Source organism: Chaetodon trifascialis, chromosome 7 (assembly GCF_039877785.1).
Source record: "Chaetodon trifascialis isolate fChaTrf1 chromosome 7, fChaTrf1.hap1, whole genome shotgun sequence".
Classification (NCBI taxonomy): Eukaryota; Metazoa; Chordata; class Actinopteri; order Chaetodontiformes; family Chaetodontidae; genus Chaetodon; species Chaetodon trifascialis.
Genome location: NC_092062.1, coordinates 12,686,374 through 12,700,000, shown reverse-complemented (window position 1 = coordinate 12,700,000; position 13,627 = coordinate 12,686,374). Strand labels below are relative to the sequence as shown.

Below are 13,627 nucleotides of genomic sequence, written 5' to 3'. Positions count from 1 at the left end.
AAAAACAAAGGAGAGGCTGGTTCAAAAACGTACCGTAGGTTGCATAACATACTGTTGATGTGGCATCCAAGATGTACTCTGGACCTGTGCAGGAGGGAGGAGAGGCAAGGGAAGAGGCGACAACAATAAAGACAGAGATGACGAAGGAAGAAGAAAGAAGACAGAGTAGGAGGAAAGGAAGGCCGAGAAAATTAAAGTAATTAAAGAAGGAGGGGATGGGCATGAGCAGAAGGATGCAGAAGGGAGGTCAGGAAGAGATGAGAGGAAAGGGAAGATCAAAAAGAAGATTGTTGTAAGTGGATAAAGAATTGAGGAAGAGGGAACATAAAGAAGGACAATTGGAAGACAGAATGACAGGAAGGGAGCGAAAATGAGAAAACCAAAGAGGAGAAGAGAGAAAATTAATCATTAGCTCAAGTCTTTACCAGCCCATTTCAGAGCCTCAGTCCCTGCGGCAGCGGGTCTTAAAGAATATTACGGCAGTAACCGAGGGTCCACTATACAGTATGTTATGTTGTAATTATAAGAGGATCTGAAGACCACAGAGAGCAATACAGTCTAATAATTACTGCTTCACAATGGAGGTTTCATCATCAAAGCCTGTCTTGGCTACAAATCACCACTTTCATCTCCTACGGCTACACACTGCCCAACTCTAACATGAGGAGGAACAAGTCCCCGAAGGCTCTCTGTCACAAAAGATAGGGTATGCATGTGTATAGTGATTATATGAGTGCATGTGTATGTCTCACCTGTGTCTGTCTATGTGGAGGGGTGCGAGGCAGCTTAATTTCTCCTTGTGTTTTCCACAAAAAGCATGATGTGGTAGTGTCTCTGGGTGTAATTCTGCACTGCTGAAGGTGTGTCACTGCATTTGTCTCTCTCATTTACAGCAGTGTTTCATGCTAGAGAAAACCAGTGGGGGAGGACTGGTGTTTGTTTTAAAGTCTATGTGTTTGACAAACTGTGGATCAAGTACTGAGTCACATGTGACACATGGGAACAGAGAGACAGAGAGAGAGACAAAAAGAGGATTTGTGCCTGAGAATGAAAGATCGATGGGAGGAGTGCTGCAATATAAGCCTGTGTTTTATCATTGCTAGACTCAGAATTGTCTTGAATGGGGAGAGCTGATAACTCAATTTCTGTGTTAAAGTCTTTCCTGAGAAAGACAAGCTCGACTTGTTTGTTCAGTACTATATGTCCAGAGACTGCCTGCAGGACAACAGTGAATAAAGTGGTCAATTGTACACACTTTTAATTCATTTTGAAACCAGACACCAGAACTGATGTAAGTTGTTAACTTCACTCATGATGAGGCGATTTTTCTCTCTGCCAGCAAACTGCACGAAGACACCAAACTCAACAATGTGTCAGTCCATCTGTCAAAACTTTCAGACATCCCCTGTGTGTTGCAATCAGAGCTCCATTCATTCTACTGAAGACAGACATCTTTCATTTGTTGACGAGGCTCTAATTTTCTCAAACAGCTGAACCCGCTAGGTATTAGCAAAAGTCACTTAAGCGGGAGGAAATTTTTTTTATTTTCTGCTGCGGATTAATGTTCATGCTAGTGAAGGAGCCAGTGTGACAGTGTGGGTCATTGATGTGTCTCTAATAGTTTTTTGATAACAGCGTGGCACACAGCAAATGAGCTGCATCAGGCTTGGTCGACACAGATAATGCTTGTTAGTGGGATCAATTCCTTGTTGGTTTTGGTCTTTTCAAGGGATTTGTTGACTGTGAGAAAAGTACCATCAGATTTACCCTTTACAACCACTGATTTACAAGGTAACTACTAACCTAAAGCTCCAGTCCCACGCCTTTGTACTGAGATGTTAACTTCTCTTGAGATGCTATTGCTGTCCAGTTGCATTATACCCTTTGGACGCCATAATTCGAGTGTTTGACTTTGACCATTAGTTGCTTTGCTCAGTCTGTTGGCTGGCCAACAAGCTGGCAAAGTCAAAAAGCATGTCTGCTTGAACTTGGGTGCTTTGCAGCAGTGGCTACAAGAAGACATCACAGTTCACAAAACAGTTCACTAAAATACCCTGAACATGGAAAGAAAGCAACTGGATTAGAAAGATGTTAATCTAAATCTTGGTCTAAAGCAGCAAACTTCAAAGAGGGTCCACCCACCTGATATGTAGAGACAGGAGAGGCAGCGATGAAGGGTGTGATTGACGTCTGTGCGATCATCCGATTGGTGGAGATGCTATATGGCGAAGAGTAGAACCTACGGAAGCAAACAAGAAAAGGTTTAATTTTCAATATCAAACTGAACTAAGACCACATCAAAAGACAATTTGGGGAAAAATATCATGTCAGTCAACAGGCTTCTCTGAACACACAGTTGTAGCTCTCCAGACGTATCCATATGCAAAGGTGAAAATGAGCCTTTTGTAGCTCGTTGTTTTCAACCACCCAGTACACCTCAAGACACCGCTGACAAAATGGATCAGACTTCATCAAGGCTGTCATGGAAACAATAAATATTGCAGCTTCACTTTGTGCCACATCATCAAAGACGTCCTGGAATGAGATTTGACACTGCACCGGAGTACACATCATGTCACAAAGGAGTCTGCTCCACTGCTATGCATAATAATGAATTATCACCTTAATGTGCGAGTGGGTGAAATATTTCAACATCACCCTTTGTGCTCCCACCTACGCGTATTCCACTCGGCAGAGAGAGCTGCATCTGAAACATCTGCATTTCATACTGTTTACTTCTCTTCCTATACCTTGGTCTGCCCTTCTGATTTGGCTCCACCGCGTCTTTTTTTCATTTCGCCCCCTCCACCGTGCAGCGGTAGAATGCTGTGGCTCACAGTGCTTTATTTATCATTGTGTACCTAGAGAGGACATGTTTCATCCGCCAGGCCGTGTTGCTGTGCCCGATCGATCCCAAAGTGTCTGTTGACTGAATAATGGAGCAAGGGATGGCAGAAAGAGAGAGAAAGAGAAGAGGAGAGAGAGGCAGAGACAGAGAGAAGCCCTCCCCCACCTCTAGCTCCAACACAGCCATGAATGTATAAAGAGCCACTTGCTACAAATCAAGCGTTACTTAATTGGCGGAGAAATGTATTTAACAAACGAACACACGGTCGGTTCACTTTTACAAGTTTCTTTGAACTGCCACTGAAGAATATCAAGAAGAGAGATCTGCATCACACATAAAAGAATATACAATACCCACTCTAATCCTACAGCTGAGATGACATTCAGGCTCGGTGACCAGCTGAAGACAGGAAAACGTGGATGGATCGGTGCTACTCCACTGTGACACCAGCACACATCCCATCCCACCTGTTCCGTTATTGCATCTTTTGCTTCACATTACATTTGTTTGGTCGGTGATTGCACGGGCAGTTTAGAACTCAGCTGTGAGATGCAGACCCTCAGATATTTTTAAACTATTGCAGCCCGGGCCTCGTGGATGCAGTTGGTTTCCAGCCGTCTGTGATAAGATCCAGAGCGTGATCACACGGACACTGAGTCTCCTTGCTGGATTTTTATGCTCTACTTAGTGTATGATCATATTGCTACTCTTCAGTATTAACATGAGAGTAAAGATACAGCAGTTACTCCACTTTTCCACAATACAATGCAGTTCACTTCCTTGGCTCCGGAAAAAGAAACCTCATGAATTATTAGCACCATAAATTATCTCTTGCCATGGTTCAGCTCTGGTTCATGTGTTCAGCTGGTGTGTTGTGTGTTCTATCTTAGGTGTGTTGACACTGGCTCATCATTTGGGTAAATTGTCCCATAACTTCTTGAAGCAACATAGATTTCTTTCTTTTTTTGAGCAGCTTTCAACTCTTGCTTACTTGAACGTCTCCTTAAACACTGAAAGAAAACCAGCTGCAGTGCGGTTACACAAATACTCTCTCATGGCATGTTTTATAACACTGTGTGTCCACATTTAATGTTATGCTTCGACCTTATGCGTCACTTGAAAAGTTCTAACTGATACACAATGGATGGGGGTAAGTTAGAGTCAGAACTGGAACAAGTTTGTCAAAGCGGTGATCAGCCAAGAAAGAAAACCTCATCTGCTGATCATGTAGCAGCATGGATCCATCTTTTTGACTGTACAATTAATGTATGACTTGCATTAGAGATACTGTATTACTGTCACTGATGAATACAAATGAGCGAACACAGCAGGGATATTCAATATGGTTCTCTGATTGTGTTTATTGTATTTTTCATTAGACTGATGTGCATTGAGAGAGCAAAATACTAGGTAGAGGACAGAAGCAAGGTTATTGATGGAGGCTATTAGTCCTGAGTAGCATGCTGTCAATAGGGACTCCAGCACGGCTGTTTAAATAATACACTAAACATGTAATTGCAAACAGAACATTACTATGGGATTGAATTTAAAACCTCTCTGTGAATCCCTGGTGTGACCTAGCCGCGCTGTCAGAAGTTTGCCTTGAAAAATTAGCCAATGATTTAGTGCCGACCTCAGTGACTTTAAAGCGAAAAAAAACCCCCAAACACATACGTACATACATACATATTAGCATGCTCCCCAATGCTTGTATGTATGTGTGTTTGTATGCGTGTGTGTGTGTGTGGGCAGGGGAGACAGAACAAAGAGAGGACAGATAGAAAGGCAGAGTAAGAACAGAGGCAGGGAGAAAGAGAGAGAATAATGGAGAAACAAAAAGACAGCAAACAGACTAGATAGGAGGAGATTGAGAAAAAGAGACCCAGAGAAAGTGAATTTTGTGTCTCTCTGATAAAAGAGAGGACAGGCTGTAAGCCAAAGCAGTCTGGCCAGTTGAGACACATGTTTCCAATAACATCAGATTGGCATCAGACCCTAAAAACCAGCCATCCTCAAGCTTGGAAAGACTCACAAACCTGTAATTGATTCATACCCTTGCCCTCTCCTTGGGCTGACTTAATTTTTGCCTTTGCCCTCCTCTTGACCCTACTCAGCCCTCCCTTTTTATTCAACCCTCTTCCCTCCCTGCTTTTTGCCTCTCTAATTAGCTGCATTAGCATTTCACAGTCATTTAGCGCTTTGCCGGAAGGAGCTCCAATGACCTCGGAAGAGAGGTTGGAGAGGGCTTAAGCACCCCAAGTACACAGATGCTTGCGTGTGAGCATGCATTTGCACGTGCATGAGCACGCGCACATACAGGAAGACACCAGAGATGACCAAAAGTACAGCACCTGTGTGTAAATGGAGAGCAAGAATTAGAAGAAAGGGGCAAGATAAAACAACATGTAGGAGAAGGGGGAGAGTTCAAACAGCTAATGGAAAATTTAGGAAGAGAAGAGGTCCGTTTTAAAGGTGATATGAAGATGGTGAAAGGAAGAAAAACGTGGGGATCACAAGAGAACGACAGTTAAGAAGAGGAGGAAAAGGGAAAATAGGGACACAGAGTAAGGAAGACTGAGTCGACAAGAAGGAGGAGAAGAGAAACACAGAGCTGGAGGGAAGCGTCTCCCGGGATCGCATCACCAGCAGCATTCCTAGCAGACAGGACCAATCTCCAATTTCCCCCTGAACCAGGCAGACACTCGGCTCTCCGCATTCAGCCTGAAAGCACTGCAGATAGCCTCGGCTGACGAAAGTCTTACAGCGGCACTGCAACACCGCCCAACTTCCCTGTGAGCAATCAAAACCTACATGTCTGACAGCTTGTATGCATAGGTGCATAAATAAATGCTCCGTCTGCTACAGTCAGATGTGAGAATGAGGGCAGGAGCACGACAGGGTAAGACAAAGAAAGTGCCTGTGTGTCCTGTAGCTGTTTGAATATGCGTGCGGTTCGCTCATTTGCATGCAAGCGCTCTTGTGCAGATCAGTGCCGATGGTTGGCTGATGTGTGTTCATCTTTGCAGGTTTGCTGGTGTGAGAAGGTGTCGGTTTTGTAAAAAGGATCATGAACAGGTGCTGAAGTTTGGACTCCAGCGATTTTGCGCTTTACAAATATTTGGCGGGAGTCAAAAGCAAAGTTGGCAGACTTCGAAAGTTGTTGGCACAGTCTGCAAATCTGAGAAGAAAACATTCCACCTACCCATTCTGCATCGCGGTGGGATCATACGTCAACGCCATACCACTCTGGAGAGAGAGAAACACCTAAAGGTTAAAATGCTTGATATGCCTTTTGAATCATTTGCATTTACTCTCTTGGTAAGATTTTGATGTCTGAGTGTTTATTTGTTGATGGAAACTGATATTACAACTGCTGTAACAGTACTGCTTCTGACAAATGGTAAAGCTAATAAAGGTAATGAACTGAGAAGGCGAGAGACAGTAAAGAGGGAAAGCTGAATAATTTATGGTGTAAAATAACACAAAATGAACACAGAGCTATGACTTAAAAGTCAACAATATAAACAAGTGGTTGGGACACAAAGACCTGCTAAATAAAGAATAACTGATGATGTCCTCAGTAGCACAAAAACCTCAAATGAGCCAGTTAAAAGCACTCAGGTACAATGAGGTTTCACCTGTAATATGGGTAAAGCTGCTGGGCCTGATAACAGCATTGGCTGAGTCCTAAAAACATGAGCCAATCAGCTATTTGATGTCATCGCTGAAATGTTAAACATATCACGTCCCTGTACCTAAAGTCTGCTGTGTTTAATCTAAACGACTGCCGCCCTGTGGCACTCAACCCCACTCTGATGAAGTGCCTTGAGAAACTGGTTCTCCAGCACATCAAAGACAGCCTTCCTGGACCCTCACCAGTCTGCATTCAGAACTAACTGATCCACAGAGGATGCCACCTCCACTGCCCTCCGCCCAGTTGAAAATAACAACACCTACATCTGAATACTGTTCGTTGATTTCATTTCCGCATTTCCCACAAACGCAAACTTGGCACTGGGGCTTGAGCACCACACTCTGCAACTGGATTTTGGACTGCCTCACAAAACGACCCCAGACACTTTGGACTGGCAGTCACACCTCCTCCACTCTAGTGCTCAACACTGAAGCCCCCCCAGGGCTGTGTGCTCAGCCCCCTCCTGTTCACACCACACACCCATGACTGCCACCGCAGACATGGAGAGAAATCTGTGGTGAGTGGTGCACAGAAAACAACCTACTGATCAACATCAACAAAACCAAGGAGTTGATTGTTGAGTTTAGAAAAAAGGAGGCAAAGGCACACACCCCAGTGGAGCTGAGATGGAGCTGGTGAACAGTTTTAGGTTCCTGGGAATCAGCATAACAGAGAACCTGTCATCAACATCACACATCTCCACCCTGGTAAAGGAAACTCTGAAGTGACTGTATTTCTTAAGGAAACCTAAGAAAAAAGCCACAATTCCTGTGCAAAGTTTTGGTTAACTTTTACAGAGAAGCAGTAGACGGCACCCTGAATGGAAACATGACAAACTGCCATGGGATGCGATGTGCACGGCACAGGACAGGAGGGCTCTGCAGCAGGAGATTAAAACCATCCCGAGCATCACTGGCACCCACTGACTGAGCTTCACAGAGCCTAAAGGATACTTAAAGTTCCAGTGAGCCACAGTGGCTCAAACTGTTGTGAGCTGGAATGAGCTAGAAACATGAAACTCGGGCCAATAACTGGAAATGACGTGTGAGTGCGTCCCAAGGAATATGAGCCCTGTTGGCAAAATGGTGGCGCTTTAATTAAGAACTAAAAATTCTAAAAAGGCCATGCCCATCACACCATAAGTGACTTGAAATTGGACACAGATGTCCAGCTGAATGTGCTTTAAAAAAAAGACCATAAAAGTCCTTCATGATGGATTATCTCTCATTTTGAATGCTTGAAAAATGATAACATGAGTAGAACCTGGTGGATTTTCACTCTATCAACACCAAAATGGATATACAGCATCAGGGTACTGAAGTGCACATTTCAATTATCAATGGGCATCACTGGTCGAAAAACATGGTCACCTACTAAAGCATTTTGAGCGTGACCAATAGGGGGAGGCACAAGTATTAACCAAAATGCTAAGTGCCATATTGATTACACATATTTTCTCATAACCCAAAATGCCTTTGAACAATCCTGATTAAACTCACTGGGAGAGATTAAGTTTTGTTCCAATCCAATGAAGGGGGGACAAACAGCAGAAGTTTGAGCACGTAATATTGAGGGATAGGCTTTATGATGAGGGGGCAAGTCTGTGATTGGTCTCATTAATTGTTTAAACAGAACTAAACTAGCTGAAGTGACTTTTCTCACCTTTGTGAGTCCTGAAAAGGAGCACAAAGGAGCCAAAATGAGACAATCTTGAGGAAAATGAGAGAAATGGAAGTTCTTGGCAAGTTTTGAAATCAGTCTGTCTGAGCTGTCACACACACAGTTGGTGCTTGTTGTCACAGCAAACATCTGTACTGCCAGTCAGGAAACTGACAGTGGCAAAATGCACCAAAACTATCAGTCACAACAAGCCCAAACTTCACGCAATAACATTATCACTCCACTGCTCTGCATAAATGAATAGGATAAGGTGTTGCATTCAAGCTGCATTATATCAGTATCAGCTCAAACTCAAAGCTACAGGAGTGTATTTTAAGTATTCTGTTTCCTGCTCTTCACTAAGTTTGTCCGTCGAGCATGTATCATTAAGTGACACTTTTCTCTCTGAATGTTTTCTCTGTTTCTCTCTTCTCTCCTCTATCATGTTCAAATTAATGCGACTCTATTTCTCATAGCTGAGCGTCGAAACAGATCTTCATCCACTTGACAGCCTCTTGGCAATGTTGGAACAAACTTAAAGCAACAATGGTGCTTTTAGTCCTTCAATCTTTCCTTTTTTCCTTCTCTATTTTTTGCTCTGTCGCTGCTTCCCCCTCCTCTTCTGTATCTGCAGCCCGACACAAGTCATTTGTACTTGCTCTATATTCCACACAAGTCTCTTCTTCTACAAATTGGCACATGAGTTGAAAGTGCGCCCTGATGATGAACTCTGCTGCAATGTTTGGTTTTTCCCCAAACACAGTTTCTGGCCAGGAATGGGGGAATATAGACTGCAGCGGAGTTCATAAAAAGCAATGCCAGACATTGATGACATCAAATAGCAAAAAATTAATCGTTACAAAGCCCGGGATCATTTCTCACCACCTCTTAAACAAACATCTGATTTAAACCAGGCAAAAACTGCACTACACAAGGATTCTAGTTTTCACCTTGAGCAAAATTTGTATTCACTGCTTGTTCCCTGTCAATCTACTGAATTGTCTTTTTGAACAGACAATTTCTGAGCCACAGCTAGAGCTATCTTGATGTTTGCAACTTGTCCTCTAAGTTTCCTTCATCTACCAGCAAAGACTGGACAGCTTCCCTCACTGCCAGCATCAGTGCACAAATGCACATGTTTACAGACGTGTCACATGTGTTGCTACTCATCTGTCTCCCTGTGTGTGCATTCACAATGTGAATTCATGGATGAATTATTGAATAGACTGGTTACCAGGAATAGGCCCAGAAGGCCCAGAGGGTCAGGGGGCCCTTGGATTCAGAGCATCTGTTTAAACTGTCAACATTTCTTGTTGAAAAGCCAAACAACTACAAAGAGACGCAAAACAACTACAAACTTACATTAAACAACAACAAAGAGATGCAAAATGACCACAAAGAGGTGCAAAATAACTTCAAAGAGACTTAAAACAACTACACAGAGACATAAAACTACCACGGCTGCAAAAAGACACAAAGGGTGACACACCATGACTACAAAGAGAAGCAAAATGTTGACAAAGAGACACACAGTGACCACAAAGAGACACAAAATCACCTTAACAATGACAAAGACACAAAGAGACACAAAATCACAACAAAGAGACACACAATTACCAAAAAGATGACAAAATAAAGACAGAAAAATAGCACAAAGTGTCAGGACGTGTCATTCGTAGTCATTTGTCTTGCTTTGTGGAAGGGATGGTGGGACTTTTACATGACTGTGTCCAGAGGCCTGCTGTCTCGTAATCCGCCCATGTGTATCCTGTCTGAGTCTCTCTGCGCAAACGTCACATGTGTGAGTGATTGTGTGTGTAAAATGTGCTCACGCCAAAGTCCCAAGGCCAGACTCATTTAGGTGTGAGGGGTTCTGGGAGATTAGGCTCGGCTGACTGAGTGTGAGGATGCAGTGAGGCTCCACAAAGCATATCCACGGCCAGATGTCTCTATTAGCCTGCCTGGACTTGGAGACCTGGCTCCGACAAATGCAGAAACCTCTGAAGAGACGCTTTTTCCTCAGCAAGGCCAAGTGGGGCTTGTCAGGACAAATGTGTGAGTGGGGGAGTGGAGTCCCACTGAAAGCACCGATCATTTGTTTTAAGTCCAGCTGACAATTCACAAGCAGGACACAAAAAAAGAATCACCAGCACTGGGGTTTTTAATCTAAAACTGAAATCTGTGCCTGCTAGACACAGACACACATGAAGGCTGTGAACATAGCGTGGAATCCTGTTTTTGTTGTGGCGGCTCTTATTTCAGCGCACAGTTGTTTCAGCCTGGTTCCATTTCATTTCACTTCACCACCCTGCTCTTTCACAACCTCCATGTAATGCTAATGTTGGGAAACTGTTTAAAACTGTACTCGGTGTGTGGGTGGCAACATTGTTATTCACTTTCCCTTGTTCTGTAAATTAAAGCTTTGGTATTGACACTAACAACTTCTGAACCCTCTGCATTGTGCAACAGTCAATCTGCTTTCAATCTGCTGCACAAGGTTTAATTTCTTCTGAGGATGACAGACTGGAGGTGGGAGTTTCAACAAAAGGAACAACAACTTGGAATTGGGGTCTTGAGGACCTGGTATTTCAAATTCAACAACCTTTATATATGCCAGCTTTCATACTGTCAGAAGCATCTCTAATTCGGCCTACAGTATGTTATTGGAAATGAAGGCTGATAATGACCCGATAGGGGGGCCTGTCAAGCCATTGAAGCTTGGTTAGAAAACGTGAAAAAGAAACTGATGTCAAAGGAAACATCAACCAGACATTTGTAGTTTATGAAAGCGATGCCTTTTAAGACCCGCTGGAAGGTTTTTTGTGAAGCGGCTGCAGGCACTGAGCGGTGACATGTTACAGTTTCATCTGTTGTACTGTCTCCAACAGGGTTTCACTCTCAACTCTCTGACTATTGTGATAAGATTATTATTATGGTTTTGCGTGAAAGCTGAGTAGGAAAAGGTTGAAAAGAGGTCGGTGGATATACTGCACTCATGCTGGTGACTCAGTTAGAATAACACCACTTTTGGTTTTGTTAACTTTACTATTTCCTCTTGAGTAGACATGGTGTACTCATTATGACTGTGAGAAGCAAAGGGCTACTGTAGATTTAGAGAATGTCTGCTCTGGCATAATTGTGCCTGAGCAAAAAATTGTATGTTGCTTTCTTTTACAGTTGCAGAGAGAATGAGCTGATTGACAGACATGGTTCTTGTGTTACAATTTGCCTTTTCCACTTGAGTTTTAAGAAAAAGCTGCTGCAGGGGAGCTTTAACGATGAGCTTTTTCCTTTTTCTGAAGATTAATTGCACTTTTAAGTCTCACCTCTCCATCCCGCGTCCACGGTCTGCCATTCTGGGGATACTTGACCTGGGTCTGCCTCTTCTTCTGGCCTCCATCTGCAAACTTGCACAGCAATGGCTCTGCAGGGGCTACAGAGTGAATCAAACAGGGAGGGAGACAAGGACAAACACAGAGATGGATTAATCATCTTAATAGCAGGAAAAAGTGAAATTTCATGCATTAGGTTAAAAGTTACATTCCAAAGATAAGATTTAAACACCAGTTGTTATGCCGTGGCTTAAACAAAAACATATCGCACATGAATTAGACCTGAAAACAGCACTTCAGCTCTTACATTTATCTCTTCCACCCGTAATCCAAACATCTAAACAACAGCAGTTATCGCACGATCTCTGCAACCCCTACAACCATACTTCGACAAAAAGCAGCCTTGACGTGAAAACAAAGCCACGGGCTAATCATCAAAGCATGGTGAGCGTGGTTCAAACGACAAACCAAACAGGCATACTTAATACGTTAAATAACTCCACACAAATTGACCCCCGGGCAGTAGACTGCGATTGTGATTGCTCCAAAGACAACATGGTCCTTTTCTGGACCAGAGAAAGAAGAAAGCCTTGATTACAAATAGGATTAGCTGAGTGTGACCTCCCACACAAAAGTTCACCAAATTCTAACTTCCACCTGATAGGCTGCTGACTCAAACGCCCTACAGCCCTCTGAGTCAGGAAGTGGCTGGACTGGAGCAGGATTATCCTGAAGAAAAAAGGCTTTGCTCCGTATCAATTTATTTTGTTCTAAAATCATATCTTTACAATTCGTTCGAAAGAAAGAAAGAGCGAGTAAGGGCTTTGATTTCTGGGAAATGTTTCATTAACATGACTCAAAAAACACAAAAAAAGTATCCTACTAACACGAACCAGGACACTCAGAGATGGCATCTGATGGCTTATGGAGTCAGTCAGTGGATAGATAGTTTTCTGTTTTACATGAGACAAGGGTATGTGTCTTGGATTTCCAGTAGTTGTTCAGCAACATGCACACAGAGATTCATGAACATGGAAACTCCCAAGCAGTCTTTTCTTCTGCATACTCAAACAGAACGAACAGATTATTGTCTGATAAAGATGAGAAATGACCAAAATAACTGGATGAACGTCATGCATATTAAATCACTGTGGATCACATTACTGCCCTCTTGGGTATACAGATACCAAAGCATGTGTACTTCTGTACAGTTAGAACATGTACATATAGAAATGCTCATATGCAATACAGTTAGGAAAGGAATATATTAGTGCATCAGTGCAATTTATGTGTATAAAATGAAGACTAGAATGTATCTGTGGCTTTAAACATCCAAATCTACACAGAAAATCCAGCACTTATCTCGTCTTACACCAAGTTCAGTTTCCCTCCCAGGAAGGATTTCTGACTAGCAGCTGAGGAAGATGCATAGCAACAAATGAAGCACAGCAAATTATCATAACAGTATGTTAAAACTGAAAGGCATTTAAATGCCATTAGAAGACTGCGATTATAAAGCCCTAAACTGTAATTGCAGCACTGCAACAGTGTCACACCAACAAGTGTTCTGTTCATGTCCTGATTCAGTTTTATAAAGACACCTCTTAACCCTGAAATTGAATAAGCCGCCTACTTTTATGCATTGCCTCTCACTTTAATACGTCCACCAAGGCATGTTTGAGTCATTGACTGCATTTTAAGAGAGGCTTTCAGCTGGCACTCCTGCCTTATTTCACTGGCAGTGATTTCAAACAGCAGAGAAAGTCAAATCCTCATCACTGTGTGCTGCTCAGAAATGAAGATGTTCTTAGAAGGCATAGAATGGTATGAACTAGCAAAGGCACTATCATCGTGCCAGCACTGGTTTGCACATTATGAATGCCAAAATAAACTATACAATTACCTCGCCTCCTTCAAGAAAACTGTTTCTTCATCTCGGTAAACTGAAAAATGAGAGGAGGTGTTCTCAGCGGGGAAAAGCGCTCAGAGCTCAAGGTTGAGACGAGAGTTATTTGGAATGCCTGGGGCCTGGATGGGTACTCCGAAAGGTAAGTAGATGGAGAAACACAGAGCTGCGTAATTATACGGCATTTA

At 42.9% G+C, this 13,627-nt stretch overlaps 1 protein-coding gene across 1 annotated transcript in view; it reads right to left on the bottom strand.

Annotated features, from left to right (window-relative positions):
* The window catches only part of LOC139333496 (RNA-binding motif, single-stranded-interacting protein 3-like), a 134,895-nt gene that overhangs the window by 11,776 nt on the left and 109,492 nt on the right, over nt 1-13,627 (bottom strand). Inside the window, exons 7-10 of the mRNA XM_070965953.1 lie at nt 11,528-11,634; nt 6,051-6,094; nt 2,143-2,239; nt 34-84 (exon numbers count right to left, since the gene is read on the bottom strand). Coding sequence (XP_070822054.1) covers nt 34-84; nt 2,143-2,239; nt 6,051-6,094; nt 11,528-11,634 — 299 coding nt within the window. The remainder of the gene's footprint in view (nt 1-33; nt 85-2,142; nt 2,240-6,050; nt 6,095-11,527; nt 11,635-13,627) is intronic.